A 15,829-nucleotide genomic window follows, 5' to 3' on the forward strand; every position below is an offset into this window, starting at 1 on the left:
TTGGTTGATTTTGGTAATATAAATTTGTGGTATTTGCTAACTTCAGCTGCCCTATCACTTGAGAACTGAACCCGCTAGATTGGACCTCTTTCCTGTGCACTAAAACACTCGCCAGAGCAATATAAAGCTTTCTTGTGTCTAATAAAGCGTTATAGTGTCTTTCTAGAACGTTCCCCAATCCCCAAAGTTTTTTAACCCTTATAGTCCTTCCACTCTTTCCAATTTCTGATTTTGAGGGAGACACGATAATTCGGGGGATTCATGATGACCGACTCTGTAGCTCAGTGGTAGAGCGTTGGGCTACATAGCCGGGAGGTCGAGTGTTCGAATCTGGGCCTAGGTAAGAATTTTTCATCTGTGGCAAAAATTGGAATTTTCTTAGATCAGTTTCGAGCATTCTGCCGGCTACTCTGACTACATGTCTGTCCAGGTTCAACTTTCTGCCAGAAATGTTCACGTCCTTTCAAAAATAACTATTCTCGACTAGTTTTAGAAGTGTTCAGGGTTAAATGAATCTGGAAGGGGATGGAAAAGCCCTAAAAGGTTTTTAGTTGGAGCTTTTGAAGTACCTACTGGAAAAAACTCATAAGGAGTATTGATCTTGCCGGGAGTGCGTTGGACTGGCTGGTCTAGAAAAACGATCATATATAAACCTTTCAAAATGTTTAGGAGGTCCCACAACTCTTTCTATTGCTCTGGCAAGTTTTCCAGTGCCGAATTAATGTCATATGAGCGTTTCTTGTCCTAAAGGGTCTAAAAGGCACTGAACGATTTCTTTTATTCATCAAAGATAAACCTCCTATAATAAGTATGTATGTTACGCCACTGAATATTGGGAATATTTAAATAGATTGAGGTTATGTTAATAGGTGTGACTGCTGACAGTAAATAAACAAACTTTTGTAAATATTTAGAAATTCAAACTTAGAAAATGTCGAATAATATAATAACGATAGGTATTTAAAGCATTTTTTAAAGAACAGAACGTTCCAAGTACATTTTTAGGTAGCTTAGAGATGCTTCGCAGCATGTACGATTTTAAAGCAACTTACCCTCAAGCTTTAAGTTTTAAAAGTAACGAATACTTCATTTTACACCAAACTAGAACGAAGCATAAGAATTGGTGGGAAGTAATAAATGCGAAGGGCGAGATGGGCTTTGTTCCTTCGAATTACGTCGAGTCGTTAACAGTGAAAGCGGCATTCTACTTGGAATTCTTAGAAAACGCAATAGTGTCGTTGCAGTACACAGAAATAGAGCCGCTATCGGGAAGCAAAAAGGATATACTGGTGCGACTAAAGGAGCTAAAACGACAGGTCGAGTTTCTACCAGAAATTCAAGAAAATTCAATAGTCAGCGATGAGACGACCGTTCTTCCACCACTTTTATTTCGTAATTCAGACGGTAGCTTAGAAACAACGAGCGGCACGGCTAGTAATACATCGTGCAGCGCGACTGATGCAAAACCCCCATTAGAGGAGTCCATCAAGGAAGCAAATGGCAAACCTCCCGAGACCGCTGAACGTAAAATCTCGGAACCGAATATACTAACCGCTTCAAACGCCAAAGTTTCGCCAATAATTACCTCGCAAGCGGTGTACGAGCTGGTGGAGAGCGTGCGAATTAACACTCAGTTATCGCACGAAATGTCTAAAGTCGCCTTGGAAACCGTAATTCAAGGTTTGCACGACCTGCTACCCGCATCTGCATTTCCCTACTTGAGTACAATTTTAACACACTGCCAGACGTCTCTGGTCGCCGACGACGTTCAAATCGACCAAACCCACGATGCTAGCCGACTAAAAATCATATTCAACGAGCTGACCTCGTGCAAAGAAGATTCCCAGCAGAGAAGCTGGATGTTGCACGAAGACGAGGGGGTTATTAAAGAGTACATAACGGAGCTGATATCAATTCTGGTAAGACTAATTGCAGTACAACGTGCCCCTTACTCCCGAATTTTAGTCGAACGCCGACGCCAGCATATCCAAGCATGTCATTTCGATCGATCATTACCATGTTATCACGACGCTGATTCAGTATTATCAAATGGAAGTTCGTTGGTCAATTAGACAGTTATTAATTCAGGCGTTTGGAGTACTCTGCAATTTGGACGGTACTGTCGTAACAATTATGTTAAATTCCGTTCTGCCGAGTGAACTTGCCAGGTAAATAAACCTTTACAGATGATCTACCGTTAGGTGGCGCATTTATTAATTTATTAATAAAAATATGCTATTGTTTCGTTTTTGTTAATCCACTTCTACAGTTTACTTACTTTCTGGTAGGTCTCCTGAAATGTTGAGCATTTTTCCGCAAAGGGTACTCACAAAGAGCAGTTAGAACGTCTACACAATTAACAAACTAGTTGTACAATAAAGAGCGTTAAGCACAGGTAAACGTAATATGGGACGAATTTAAGGGTGTTTTAAGAGTAGGTAATTCTTTACGTAGGGCATTTGATATTAAATCTGGCTGTATCAACCCTTAATTAACGCTCATAAAGTGTATACCCTTACGTTTAATTTTTGTTGTTTTGTCGTTTTTCATAGGTAATCAATAATGAGTTAATGACGAACAACCCCACTTTTAGGGATTTTGCCGCTGTAAATCTTTTAGGTACAAGTAGCGCGTCGAATATAACGGTAATGACGTAGAGGGGTGAGTCTACGGGCCATCCGTAGCTATGGCGAGTTCTGCTGAAATGATCTACAAGCAACCCCCCAAGTGCAACTTATAAGTAAAAACCCTTACCGTTTCGAAATTTCGTAATTTTTAAGAAAATTCGTTCCCCCTAACATAACAGTATTCGATTGTGGGGGTTGTAAATCTTGTTGTACATGAAATATTTATATTTTGTTGATGGATTCTGCTTAAATGATCTACAAGCAACCCCCCAATTGCAACTTATAAGTAAAAACCCTTACCGTTTCGAAATTTCGTAATTTTTAAGAAAATTCGTTCTTCCTAAAGTAACAGTATTCGAATGCTGGGGTTGCAAATCTTGTTGTACACGAAATATATATATTTTGTTGATGGATTCTGCTTAAATGATCTACAAGCAACCCCCCAATTGCAACTTATAAGTAAAAACCCTTACCGTTTCGAAATTTCGTAATTTTTAAGAAAATTCGTTCTTCCTAAAGTAACAGTATTCGATTGCAGGGGTTGTAAATCTTGTTGTACATGAAATATTTATATTTTGTTGATGGATTCTGCTTAAATGATCTGCAAGCAACCCCCCAATTGCAACTTATAAGTAAAATCCCTTACCGTACTGAAATTTCGTAATTTCTAAGAAAATTCGTTCTCCCTAACGTAACAGTATTCGATTGCGGGGGTTGTAAATCTCGTTGTACATGAAATATTTTTATTTCTTTGATGGATTCTGCTTAAGTAATCTACAAGCAACCCCTCAATTGTAACTTATAAGTAAAAGCCCTTACCGTATTGAAATTTCGTAATTTTTAAGAAAATTCGTTCTTCTTAACGTAACAGTATTCGATTGCGGGGGTTGTAAATTTCGTTGTACATTAAATATTTTTGTTTTGTTGATGGATTCTGCTTAAATGATCTACAAACAACCATCCAATTGCAACTTATAACTGAATAATCCAAATCACCTTTATTATACAGGGATATGCTGTCGAATTCCCGGAACATATCCAAGCTTAAATACTCATCCCTTCTACTCACAATGATTTTTTCTCTGGGAGAGAGAATGCCTATAACACATTTGGGTAAATCAAACATCGTGCAAATCGCGTGCAACCTTCACATTAATTTTTAGACCAAATTGGCCCACCGTTCCTCAACTTCATACTCAACAACATCGAGTCTCCCCCCGACACCGACATTGAAGAACAGATTCCCGATTTGTTTTTAACGTTTTTGCTCTCCTTCAACTTGCAATTCGACACCGACGCCGACAATGTCGTCTTAAATACACTCGAAGGGAAGAGCATGGCGAAAACGTTTACGGAAAAAATTCTATTACTTTTCAATAGAGAAGGTAATCACTTCTGTTTAGCTTTGGTGATTATTAATATGGAAATTGCAGAGGATCCCGTGCGCATTTTTGAGCACGAACCGTCACCACCACATTCCCTTTTGAAGTTATTCTTGGATTTGTTCAGTCGAAAAAGTACGGCCGATTTGTTTTACACAAACGATATTAAAGTACTCATAGATATAGTTGTTAGGAATATTTCCGATTTATCTCCAGGTGATAAGGTAAGTTCAGAACTTTGGAGGTGATTCATAAAAGTGACTCGAATCAGTACCGAGTTTGAGGGGAATACTTTTTGCAGCGAAGGGGGCAGTACCTCGAGCTATGCAGACGGGTGATGAAAAGTACAAATTACGATGAACATTATCATCGAAAAGAAGATATCCTCAAGAGCTTCACGCGAATTTTCTGTGAAGAATCAAGCCAAAGTGTTCAAGATCAAAAATTAGTAAGAGAGATTATGAACGAATTTCCACTGTATTTTAAGTAAATTTACTTATTTGTGTACTATTTTTGCTCGTTACTTATGCACAGCTAAATGTGTCTCGATTTCACTTCTACAGCTTGGTACGAACGGGAGATACTGACCGTATTGAAAATTTATTTTCATTACCAGGTAAGACGTCATAGTGATACAAATAATTGTAAAATTAACCGAATTTTCATTGTAATATCAACGTACTTAACCCGTTAAAGGGAAACAAGTACAAACAAGAACATTTCGAGATTCCATGGATCTTAGCAATAATTCACTTCATTTTGTATGTCCATTTCATTAACTAAAGCACGAACCAATTTAATTTATTACCAAAATTTGCTTCCATTACTGTTGTAAGAATTCGAATTTTAACACTGGGATGGGAACCACCAACTTTAATATCAAAGCACAATTTCCAAGTTCTTAGTTTTAGTAAAGTTTTGAACGTACAGGGTGAAAACTGGAAAATTCACCCGTCATTCCAGAAAGTTTCAGAAGAGTGCCAAAGTCATTCGACATATTCATAAATTATATAATGTTAATATTATCGCTTATGTAACTTTTGAAAGTTGACGCGTTTTAATATAGATTTTATTATCGCTGTCCGTTGGAAAATGTTGTATTTGCATGTCATTTTAAATAAAATGTATTAATTAATCGGAATGGACGCCACTGGGTGAAATTTTGAAGGGCCAAGAGAAAGAGGATCACCACTAAGTGCGCTGCATCGCTAATCAAGTTGTGTGTTTTCAAATATTTGATCTTCCACGCAGCACTGTTAATTAACTCTAACATTATATATTTATGAGAAATAAAGGTTGTTATTTGTTAAAAATTGTCTCTCCCTCTACCCTTTTGTTTTTTATTCCCTTGAAAATGTATCAAAAATGACTCATCATGTTGATGGAAGAGGTTTTTTATACTACGACCTTCATTATAATACCTTTGCTGTTGATGGACCAGGAGTTCTGGTTAAAGGTTTCAATGGGAAATACAATGGAAATTACCCTTCAGCTCTGCTCTGCACAGATCGGCTATAGAATTATCATTGATTGATTCTTTACTGACTGTATATAGTATAATATAGGTTTGCACCGCCATGTTTTTCTACCTGGTAACCAGAGCTGGGCAGAATACCTTCAAAAAGTATTTGAATACTAAATAGTAAATACTTAACACAAATCAAAGGTATTTGAATACTAAATACTTTTACGTCCAGCACAAGCGAATACTAGATACAGATACATTGAAAAGTATTCGAATACTTTCAAAGGTATTCGAATACTATAAAAAGTATTCGAATACTTTGAAAAGTATTCAAATACTTGTCACTCAAATACATTAAACATTTAAAATAGTATACTAGATAAAAGGCTTAATACTACTTAAAAAATCAAGTTATACTTTGTATGGGGTTAGCTTTTTTTATATTTCTGTTATTTACAAATTTAAGGGGAGTAAAAGGACCTTTCTTATACCAGTTGTATCCTTAAGAATACGTGTACCAGTTTTCAAAGCGATCGTACGTCGTGCACATGATACGTACGCCTTTCTGAAATTAATCGTAGCGATTTTGGAACAGATCCATTTTTGACCATCCGTTTGTCCGTGTGCATGATAACTTGTTTAGAAACGTGCGATTGCTTTGAAAATTGGTACACATGGTTTTAAGGATATAAGAAAGGTCCCTATTGTTTTTAAGTTACGTAGACTATCGAGTTCGGTAGTCAGATGTATCGGATTTTTATATTTGATTTGTGACAATGGAAACTTTCCCTAAACATTTCTAAATTGTTCTCAAATATTTGAATAACTTAAAAGTACTGCCTTTTTTTGAGAACGGAAAAAAAAATTGTCTGAGATCGAGATCGATCGAGAGTCCATAATTTCAAACAGTTTGAAGATTGGGCTACTAGATCAAAAGTTACAGCCCTTTGAATTTTTTTTTCGAAATTTGTTTTTTGTCCATAACTTTTTATTGAGAGGTCTAATCGAAAAAGTACGAATTGTTTTGGATTCTACGCACCAAAATTAATAAGAAAAAGTGTTTTCCCGAGAAATTTTGGTGAAGTCGATTTTTGGTAAAAAAGGAAGGTTATACACTGCCTTTTTTTGAGGCCCGAAAAAAAATTGTCTCAGATCGACCCGGAAAAAAATGTTCTTATAGAATGTGACCTGTAGAATCCATAATTTCAAACAGTTCCAAGATTGGGCTACTAGTTCAAAAGTTACAGCCCTTTGAATTTTCTTTCGAAATTGGTTTCTACTCTATAACTTTTGATTGAGAAGTCTGATCGAAAAAGTACGAATTGTTTTGGATTCTACGCACCAAAATTAATAAGAAAAAGTGTTTTCCCGAGAAATTTTGGTGCAGTCGATTTTTTGGTAAAAAAGGAAGGTTATATACTGCCTTTTTTTGAGGCCCTCAAGAAAAATTGTCTCAGATCGACCCGGAAAAAAATTTTTCTTATAGAATGTGGCCTGTAGAATCCATAATTTCAAACAGTTCCAAGATTGGGCTACTAGTTCAAAAGTTACAGCCTTTTGAATTTTTTTTCGAAATTGGTTTCTAGTCTATAACTTTTGATTGAGAAGTCTGATCGAAAAAGTACGAATTGATTTGGATTCTACGCACCAAAATTAAAAAGAAAAAGTGTTTTCCCGAGAAATTTTGGTGTAGTCGATTTTTGGTAAAAAAGGAAGGTTATACACTGCCTTTTTTTGAGCCCCGAAAAAAAATGGTCTCAGATCGACCCGGAAAAAAAATTTTCTTATAGAATGTGGCCTGTAGAATCCATAATTTCAAACAGTTCCAAGATTGGGCTACTAGTTTAAAAGTTACAGCCCTTTGAATTTTCTTTCGAAATTGGTTTCTAGTCTATAACTTTTGATTGAGAAGTCTAATCGAAAAAGTACGAATCGTTTTGGATTCTGCGCCCCAAAATTTATAAGAAAAAATGTTTTTCCGAGAAATTTTGGTGTAGTCGATTTTTGGTAAAAAAGGAAGGTTATACACTGCCTTTTTTTGAAGCCCGCAAAAAAAATTGTGTCAGATCGACCGGGAAAAAAGATTTTCTTATAAAATGTGGCCTGTAGAATCCATAATTTCAAACAGTTCCAAGATTGGGCTTAGTTCTAAAGTTACAGCCCTTTGAATTTTCTTTCGAAATTGGTTTCTGGTTAAGTATTCAAATACTATGCGAAGTATTCGAATACTAAATATTTGTGAAAGTATTTGAGTTACAAAAACAAATACTGCTTCCATAAAAGTATTTAATTACAAAGTATTTCAATACTTTAAAGGATTTCAATACTAAAAAGTATTTACAAAATCGAATACTGCCCAGCTCTGCTGGTGACAAATGAGGTCGTTCCCTAGATGTGGAATTGAAATTGAGTTTCACCGACCACAGAATCCTCTGGGTTGTTAGTTGTTACCGAGAGTCAGGAAGGGGCTGCGACAACCCGGACCGGGACCAATGCACATAGCAACATATTCATGTACCTACTCTATTTACATATGAAATAAAATTGCATTTATAACAGCGCTTATTACTTTATATTGCCAATTCCCCTTTAACTTTTCTACGGTTAAATAAAATACCAACTTGGATTATAAATAACTGAAATAATTAATTTCTTTATAATGCTAAAACACTCATTTATTCACACAATGTTATCTTTGCGTATCTATATTTAGATTATGCATTTTTACAGGACTTGAGGGCCTAGAACAAGAGGGACAATAAATAAATAAACAAAGGTGAAAACTTTATTCAGATAATACAAGGGTAATATCACAGACAAAATACTATCTGTGGTAATATTTTGCGCGCTTCAACAAACGCTTGATTTTTGAAGACGACGAACTCGTAGAAAACAAAAACTGCGCTGTTGCACGACAATTGGAGAGCCCTTGCTATGCTCAAGCTACTATCTCCAATCTTGGCCCGAATTTTAGCACCATGCGAGATTCCTTTATTTAAAAATTTAAAAAAAATACCTCAGAGGACCGCAACTTTGCCTCAGATGATGACCTAAACAGCGTTTTTTGAAGCGCAAACATGATTTTTTTACGAAATGAAGCAGATGGAGTAACCCAGGGGTAAACGTTTTAGTATAAATTCATCTTGTGAAAAACAGAGAGTTCCTTTAATATCACCCGCTATTTTTTTAGGTATAATGTCATTGAGCTGCTGCTGTTTACGATATGGCTCAATTGCTGAAATGTCAAAGTGAAAAAACATGAAAAATTGGTGAATTTGCCAAAATGTATGTAACCGTTGATCCTTACAATTTATTGGCATAGTTTCCACTTGGTCCAAAGTTCTTCCATTTGTCCAAGTTCGACTGAACCCCTGACACTACATGTACCTATGCAGAAAGTTCGACGCTTGCCTAATATGAACCAGAGGGTGAAAACAATACGGGATGTGGGTGAATATTTCACTCGCCAACATTTCGTTTCGCTCAAGTTGGGATTTTTAAGCGACTATAACATTCGTTTCCACTTTTAGAACGGTTTCTAAATCTGTAACTCAACATCTGCTTTTATTACACTTGTTTGGGAGACGTCTAATTACTTTGATGAAAGATTTCGTCCTTTTGACCCGAATTTTTTGGTCGAATTGTTTTGAAACGTTTTGTTTTTTTTTTTAAATAACTGGGCCAGACTGTGTGGATTTACTGCCCCTTTGGCGCCTCTTATTTTATGAATAAAGATTGAGCATAGGGGTATTCCTCCACTTCTAGTATTCGCGTGTGACGTATCCATAAAAGGCTAATGGAAAGATTATAAATATAGTCGTTGGCTAGGGAACGCGTTTCCATAAATCAAAAGAAATATAATGGGGAAAATGTAAAAGATACGAGTAAGTTAAATTTTGTGGTTTACACAAAGCTAAAAATACTCTACGAAAACACTGCTACTGCTTTCAAGAACTTGGTGATTGGCCAGAGAACGCTCCGGTAACCAATTGAAGCGCTTTTACGCGCGTACAGAAAAAAAATTGTTACAAGTTGTGGGTGTGCGGGATTAGAAATCTGCTATAATCTCGAATGTTTTTATATTGTAGCCTCCCTCGCCAACGGTTCAGTTAGTTGATCTTTGCATCCGTCGCTTACACATCGCAAAACACACTCACTATCATGGTAAGTGATTTTCTCGAAAACAACCGCCAAGTGTACTTATTAGATTCTTCGTGTTTAGGATGAGCTTCCTCCAGAACAAATCGCCGGTAAGTCCCTTTTTTTACCTAAATTCAAAAATAGTCGCGTGCATCCACAATTTGAGCTCGTGCCAACATCTCAACTTTTTCCAGTTTTACGCAAAGCGTTCGAAAGTTTCGACAGTCAAAAATCCGGAAGCATATCTTGCGATATGGTATCCGAAATCCTTCGCTTGATGGGTCAGCCTTTCGACAAGAAAATCCTACAGGAACTGATCGAGGAAGTCGACGCTGACAGTAAGAGACCCGTACCAAAGCTAGCGCGACGGTCTGACCTAAATTCTTGCAGAATCTGGACGGCTCGAATTTGAGGAGTTCGTCACGTTAGCCGCCAAATTTATTGTTGAAGAAGATGATGAAGCCATGCAAAAGGAACTCAAGGAAGCCTTCCGGTTGTACGACAAGGAAGGAAATGGTTACATCAAGACCTCCGCTCTCAGAGAAATCTTGAGGGAGCTCGACGACCAACTAACCGAAAAGGATTTGGATAACCTCATCGAGGAAATCGATACTGACGGTTCCGGGACCGTTGATTTTGATGGTGAGTGACACCCCCCTTCTAAACTGGCCAACAATGTTCACTTGCAGAATTCATGGAAATGATGACGGGAGAATAAGACTACCTACTTTCATCGTGTTTGATGTGTAAACTGCCTCCTTCAACAATTATTTGTACAATGTTACGAAGCAAGACCGAGCGGCTACAGATTTTTTGAATACTATCCAAATAAACTATTTTCACTAAGTAAAACAACACACATCTACTTTATTAAATCACTTCTTCGCCATCGCATTTAAAAATTCTGGAAAAAATCCTGTTGAGAATTGATACCGTTTTTCAACAGCTCACCTTCTAAATCGATGGTTCCAGATCGATCACTGTCAAACTCGGCTATCAAATCGTCCAATTCTTCCTCCGTTTGGCTCCCATCCAAATTTCGGAGTATTTCACGGAAATCGGACGCGCGTATGTGTCCGTTCCCTGCCAACGAAACTAAAGTCGCTTGGACGCGGTTATAATCTCATCTCACCATCCTTATCATAACATTTGAAAGCATCCTTAAGCTCCTTCTTATTGATCTTCTCTTCCTCTCGATCTTTAATAATCTTCCTTATAATAATCAAAAATTCGGCGAAACTAAGACAGACGCCAAACTCCCGAGTGTACTCAGCTAAGTCCTCCTCATCGTACGACTGACCAACTGCCTTGATGAGGTTTGGAAGATCGCAGCATTCAATGCTACCGGTGCTGTTGTAGTCAAAATTGTTAAAGGCATCGTGCCAAACTAAAACGAAGGTTGCTCACTAAGGCCAAATGCACCAGTTAATACTTACGGGTCACTTGCTGCGTTGACAGATTCTCCTGCAAGAAACACTTGAAAGATTGCATTTTTTTACATTACACTCACCTCCATGTTTACTGTTACACTAACAACTTGTTAATGTCTTAATTGAATTTATTATGGTGAATACCTTCTAATTAATTTAATGACTTCGGCGTGGATTTGACTTTCACCTTTTGAAAGAATGGCCCTCTAGGACAGGGAGTGCATTCGCAATTTGGAAACTTTTACTTAATAAATAAACAATTAGAATGTTAATCACTTTACTAAATTGGATATACTTTTGTAAACAATTCCAATAAAGTATCTTGTATAGTTTTTAGCGCATTTTTTAAGAATTAAAAAAAAAGTGCTATTGTTTGCGTTTTGTCCGTCCGTCCGTCTGCCGTTTTGAACTACTTCTAGGGGAATGGTCCTAGAGTCCTGGAATTTTTTGCAATAGGTAGCCTATACCTTGAAGGTGTGCCAGACGGCCATCAAATTTCGCTGTCTAAAAGGGGGGCCTCCCCACGAATTATTTCCTGAGATGCTGTTTTTGAAAGTAAAACGTGCATAACTTGTACATACGACAACCAATTGGTCTCAAATTTTGCATACGCATGCCTTTAGTGGTGCCAAGGGGGGGGGGGGGACACATGTTCTACCCTTCATGGTATTCTAATGAAAGGTCTCATCGAAATAAATTGGTTTGTACAAACTATAACTTTCCCGTGCAAGTTTTTTTCGAAATCAGTGAGCGACGGGGCCTGACTTGGGGGGGTGGAACTAGTTTTATCCTTCAGGGTACTCTAATGAAAGGTCTGAACGAAAGGAATTAATTTTCTACCAACCATAGCCCTCCTTCCCGACCTCTTATCGTGATCGGGTATATTCGCTTATATCTCAAGAACGGATTGTCGGAAGAGGGTACTCACAAAGGGCGATTGAGACGTCTGCAAGAAATCATTTTAATTGTTTTTTGCGTAATAACAACGCCCGCAGTACTTAACAGCAGAAGTCGAGAAGCGACTGATTTTTCATTGGCCAATGTAGCAAAACGGTAGCAAACAGTTGTCAAATTTAACGTGCCGCACTGTAAACGTAAACTACGATAATTTCGATAGATAACATGAAACCAAAAAAGAAACCTTTTCAATAAAGTGTTTGGGTTTATTTTTTAAATAACGCACAACTCTGCCTCAAAAGAACCTATATTTTGTGAAATATATTCATAAATATTTACTGTGTTTTTTAAAATTTTGTTAACTCTTTGGCATTACAATATTTCCCAAAAACAGAATTGATCACGTGCGCGCAAACAATCCCATGTTCCGCCACTGACTAATTCATTTTTCAACGAAAAAGGTTGAGCCCTCTCGTGTCTATTTCAATAACTAGCACAGAAAGTAACCTACCCACTACAGTTACCACTAAATTCGGTTCAAATACATGCTATGTTGACATGTATTTGTTATACATTATTTAATTATTTTTAATTAAATGTTTAAATTACAATGTAGATAAGCGATTGTGTCATACATTCCACACTAATTTACGTGCCGTGGTTTTCAATTGGTCCGCTACCTGAATGTATCTAACAATGAATACCGACTGCGAAAAGGAGGAGGCCCTAAATTTGGTAGGTTGTCCTTCAATTCGGAGCTTATTCAAAGGTCAAACCTCTTTCAGCAAAAGGAGTTCGAATGGGTCCTCCACAAGGAAGTTCACACGGCTCTAAAACAGATCCATCAAATCCTGGTGGTACGTTTTCCATAATGTAAACCCCCCGTGCTTCACCTTCCCATTGCAGGAGTGCGCGAGACGATTTCCGGTGCAGCTATACGGTAATGATAACTCGATTAAGCAAGACAAATTTGTACTTTCCGTTCCGCCGGATCAGCTGAAGTGTTTTATTACGTTGACCGGCGACAGTATTTCTTACGCTGTACGTAGCCCCTCCCCCGCGTACCAATACTATCACTTTACTTTTAGGATATTACGTTTAAGTTGCAAAGACAGCCCACGACGATGGTGCGTACCAGTATTGTAAGCGACAACCCGTGGAAATTGCAGCAGATTCAGGATGCAGCCAACCACCTGCAGCAGGCAATTTATCACATAGACGACGTAGGGAAAAACTACAAGTTTAAGTAATTCCCTTCAAATCTAGACAGTTAAAAGGGTCTGATATAGATTTTTGTTTGTACTCATTGAGCTCATAAAATAAAATCTACACATGGCCCTTCTATCCCTTCCCAGTAAACTTCAGTTGTCTTTTAGGTCGTCGGACGAAGTGTTGCATATTTTAGGAAATATTTTAGGCAGTCTACAAAGAGGCCGTACCAGTCTAATTGTCCCGCGAAAGCGGACGATGGACGATTTAATTAAAAGCAGGAACATGGTATGGAAATTCCTTCTCATTAAATTAGTCAAGGTACTCTTTTAGAAGTCCCTATCGCCTAATTTACCCGAGGACATAGTCATAAGCTTCTATTTACAAAGTCACAAGTTAATTGTGGCGCTGTACCAAATTAGTAATAACCACGGCATGATGAAAATTGACTCTAGTTTGGCCGAGTGCTCGGTCCCATGGTTAAATGAGGTGCTCGTACTGTTCACTGTCGGTTTGCAGTTGTGCCAGCAATTAAAAGATAAAGTATGCAATGCGATGACCTACTTTCTTTACCACTTGTCTTTGCAGATTTGTGTCTTTTCACAATACAAAGATTTTACAGTGAGGTCTCGTCCGTCAAGCCCGGCATCGTCATAAGTTTGACTACGTAGGAAGAAGATAGACAGTATAGATAAAGGCGATCTAATTAATGCATGCCTTAACCAAATTTACATTATACTATATTATTCTTAATTGTATTAATTGTATGTAGAAATTATTAATGCGTGAAATAAGAATCAATTTTTGACGGATGTTTTGTTTGTCACTTTTATTGACTCTATTTTTGACATGCTTTTTGTGTTTCCCAGTTTGGGACGATTTTAAAGTAAAGTCAATAGATTTCTTGTTGTTCTATGACAATAACTGTAAATTGCATGTTTATACTTTACACCTCTTATTGTACTTGTGATTGTTACAAAAAGCAATAAAATATAAATGTGTTATTCAACATTCAGCTCCTCTCAATTCCCAGAACCGAAATAAAGATTATAATTTCAGTTTTAACAACCAATACTTTGGTTAAAATTGGTTTTAATTATTTTTCGTATAATCAGTTTAAATTTTCTTCTTGCTTATAGCTATATGTGTAGTTATGCATCAGGGTGACTACCCTTAAATATGCTGGGGTGCATAAAGATAATAAATGGCATAACTGGATGTTACAGGATGTAATTTTAGAAAAAGTGGTGGTTAGGTTTTGTGAATAGTCTGTGTCGATAGTTGCCTATCTGTTTGATTTTACCGCATTGATGATCAATATTGCCGATTGCACAATGTTGGAAAATGATTCATAAATGTGGAATAGGTGGGTTAAATACAGCCACAGTCTATTCTATATTAGAATGTGCTTCGAAGTAATGCCTCAGTAAAAAGTAAAGTGTGAAATACAGTTTCCTTGCAATAACTAGGTACCTATTAATTTATTTAACTTATTAGGTAAGTAGTTATTTTCGCTTTACTCCCTAAACCTATGTTGGAAATAGTGGTTAGATAATCTTTATTGCAACAATTGTTTTCAACGTGGCAACCGCCAATAAAATATCAAAATAACATAAATCAAGTAATCACGGTCTGACCCTCGGTCTGACCACACTCTGTATAGTCATTAGTTTGATTAGTCGCTGTATGTAGTAGTAGTATGAAACAGTTGTAAATTGCACGCGTAGACAGGACCGGACTGGTTTGTAAATTTTTATCGGGAATACATTTAAAAAGCCCCCCTGTAACTTGTACGGTTTTTTTTCGGAAAACCATATATGAGGCTGCTCGTGCTTACTTTCATGTTTTCTCGATAATTGTATTAACTTTTTATATTTAATAATAATAATATTTAATTGTGAGAAGGTGAATTACACTTACACTCGTCAAAAGAAACGGGAAATTACATTAAACATTAAAAATAATAACAAACAATATAACAAACAAACTAAAAACAGACAGGTAAAAACAGTAAAATCGCAATAAAAACGCTAACTAATTACATAATCTACCACTAGCCACAAACTCGTTAAAAGAATAAAATGCGTTACATAGAAGAAAATTTTTTATGCGTCTCTTAAATATGGGGTAGTAAATTCATTTTACAATATTTGACAAACAATATGTACAAAACAAAAGAAAAAGTAGGTACCTATAATGGGGGTTTACAGTATAGTTGAATTCCGCAATTCTAATTTAATAAACGTGTACCTGAAACCATAAAACATTTTTTTGGACAGTAAACGTTTATTTAAAAATAGAGGCTGATTAGCAAAAAAATAATGAACATGTGCGGTTTTAAAGGTTTATTCAAAACGATATGATTGTGGCGGGCTCTGTGACGTAATAAGCCCGACCAATCAGCTCCTAGAACCATTCAAATGACATAACGACTTGGCAATAATGCAGGAGAATGGCATTTATGCGTCATCTGTCACAGGCACTTGTCACTTTCGTGCTAGATGCAGTTAAACATCCCTCTCAAAACGTCAAATGTGACAAACGCCAGACCCTCGCGTAAGGTTGCCAGCTCACTTCTACGTGATTGGTTGTAGGTTTGTGACGTATTTAGTCTGAAGCGTTTCAAATTCGGACTAAAAACACAGCTTTTCAATAATTTATTTTGGGGTTATTTCACTC

The 15,829-nt window shown here is 36.9% G+C and overlaps 4 protein-coding genes across 6 annotated transcripts; 3 read left to right on the forward strand and 1 right to left on the reverse strand.

Moving 5' to 3' along the window:
• The first annotated feature begins 591 nt into the window (after nucleotides 1-591).
• On the forward strand, nucleotides 592-5,329 carry LOC116173562 (NCK-interacting protein with SH3 domain-like). Of its 2 annotated transcripts, none has more exons than XM_031491088.1 (7): nucleotides 592-956; nucleotides 1,010-1,919; nucleotides 1,966-2,168; nucleotides 3,637-3,740; nucleotides 3,791-4,012; nucleotides 4,061-4,233; nucleotides 4,311-5,329. In XM_031491088.1, the coding sequence occupies exons 2-7, from the start codon at nucleotides 1,017-1,019 to the stop codon at nucleotides 4,497-4,499; spliced, it is 1,794 nt and encodes a 597-aa protein (XP_031346948.1). In that variant the 5' UTR covers nucleotides 592-956; nucleotides 1,010-1,016; the 3' UTR covers nucleotides 4,500-5,329. The 2 variants fall into 2 exon arrangements, with proteins under 2 accessions (XP_031346948.1, XP_031346947.1); XM_031491087.1 differs by having other exon boundaries at nucleotides 594-956; nucleotides 1,006-1,919; nucleotides 4,311-5,328.
• Nucleotides 5,330-9,505: 4,176 nt separating this feature from the next.
• On the forward strand, nucleotides 9,506-10,471 carry LOC116173563 (troponin C-like). Its single transcript, XM_031491089.1, has 5 exons — nucleotides 9,506-9,638; nucleotides 9,697-9,724; nucleotides 9,809-9,952; nucleotides 10,005-10,256; nucleotides 10,304-10,471. Exons 1-5 carry the CDS (start codon nucleotides 9,636-9,638, stop codon nucleotides 10,330-10,332), a joined length of 456 nt encoding a protein of 151 aa, XP_031346949.1. The 5' UTR covers nucleotides 9,506-9,635; the 3' UTR covers nucleotides 10,333-10,471.
• An 18-nt stretch (nucleotides 10,472-10,489) lies between these two features.
• Nucleotides 10,490-11,130, reverse strand: LOC116173543 (troponin C-like). The gene is made up of 5 exons (XM_031491064.1): nucleotides 11,125-11,130; nucleotides 11,051-11,078; nucleotides 10,747-11,001; nucleotides 10,566-10,697; nucleotides 10,490-10,518 (listed from the first exon to the last, which is right to left on the reverse strand). Exons 1-5 carry the CDS (start codon nucleotides 11,128-11,130, stop codon nucleotides 10,490-10,492), a joined length of 450 nt encoding a protein of 149 aa, XP_031346924.1.
• A 1,335-nt stretch (nucleotides 11,131-12,465) lies between these two features.
• Nucleotides 12,466-13,962, forward strand: LOC116173644 (protein rogdi). 2 transcript variants are annotated; one of them, XM_031491268.1, is made up of 7 exons: nucleotides 12,466-12,676; nucleotides 12,727-12,798; nucleotides 12,848-12,982; nucleotides 13,030-13,187; nucleotides 13,318-13,438; nucleotides 13,487-13,693; nucleotides 13,739-13,962. In XM_031491268.1, the coding sequence occupies exons 1-7, from the start codon at nucleotides 12,626-12,628 to the stop codon at nucleotides 13,805-13,807; spliced, it is 813 nt and encodes a 270-aa protein (XP_031347128.1). In that variant the 5' UTR covers nucleotides 12,466-12,625; the 3' UTR covers nucleotides 13,808-13,962. The 2 variants fall into 2 exon arrangements, with proteins under 2 accessions (XP_031347128.1, XP_031347127.1); XM_031491267.1 differs by having other exon boundaries at nucleotides 12,468-12,676; nucleotides 13,484-13,693.
• Nucleotides 13,963-15,829: the final 1,867 nt, after the last annotated feature.

The sequence above is a fragment of the Photinus pyralis genome, unplaced genomic scaffold, assembly GCF_008802855.1.
Source record: "Photinus pyralis isolate 1611_PpyrPB1 unplaced genomic scaffold, Ppyr1.3 Ppyr1.4_LG6, whole genome shotgun sequence".
Taxonomy (NCBI): domain Eukaryota; kingdom Metazoa; phylum Arthropoda; class Insecta; order Coleoptera; family Lampyridae; genus Photinus; species Photinus pyralis.

Bases quoted from the DNA above. Each gene is read 5' to 3' on its own strand.
- LOC116173563 (XM_031491089.1), top strand. The intron at 9,725-9,808 runs GTAAGTCCCTTT...AACTTTTTCCAG, and splicing joins TCCTCCAGAACAAATCGCCG to TTTTACGCAAAGCGTTCGAA. The intron at 9,953-10,004 runs GTAAGAGACCCG...AAATTCTTGCAG, and splicing joins CGAGGAAGTCGACGCTGACA to AATCTGGACGGCTCGAATTT.
- LOC116173562 (XM_031491087.1), top strand. From the start codon at position 932: ATGTCGAATAATATAATAACGATAG. The intron at 1,920-1,965 runs GTAAGACTAATT...CCCGAATTTTAG, and splicing joins CGGAGCTGATATCAATTCTG to TCGAACGCCGACGCCAGCAT. The intron at 3,741-3,790 runs GTAAATCAAACA...ATTAATTTTTAG, and splicing joins AATGCCTATAACACATTTGG to ACCAAATTGGCCCACCGTTC.
- LOC116173644 (XM_031491267.1), top strand. From the start codon at position 12,626: ATGTATCTAACAATGAATACCGACTGCGAAAAGGAGGAGGCCCTAAAT. The intron at 12,983-13,029 runs GTACGTAGCCCC...CTTTACTTTTAG, and splicing joins GCGACAGTATTTCTTACGCT to GATATTACGTTTAAGTTGCA. The intron at 13,439-13,483 runs GTATGGAAATTC...GTACTCTTTTAG, and splicing joins TAATTAAAAGCAGGAACATG to AAGTCCCTATCGCCTAATTT.
- LOC116173543 (XM_031491064.1), bottom strand. The intron at 11,002-11,050 runs GTAAGTATTAAC...CCTTCGTTTTAG, and splicing joins GTCAACGCAGCAAGTGACCC to TTTGGCACGATGCCTTTAAC. The intron at 10,519-10,565 runs GTGAGCTGTTGA...GATTTTTTCCAG, and splicing joins TGGAACCATCGATTTAGAAG to AATTTTTAAATGCGATGGCG.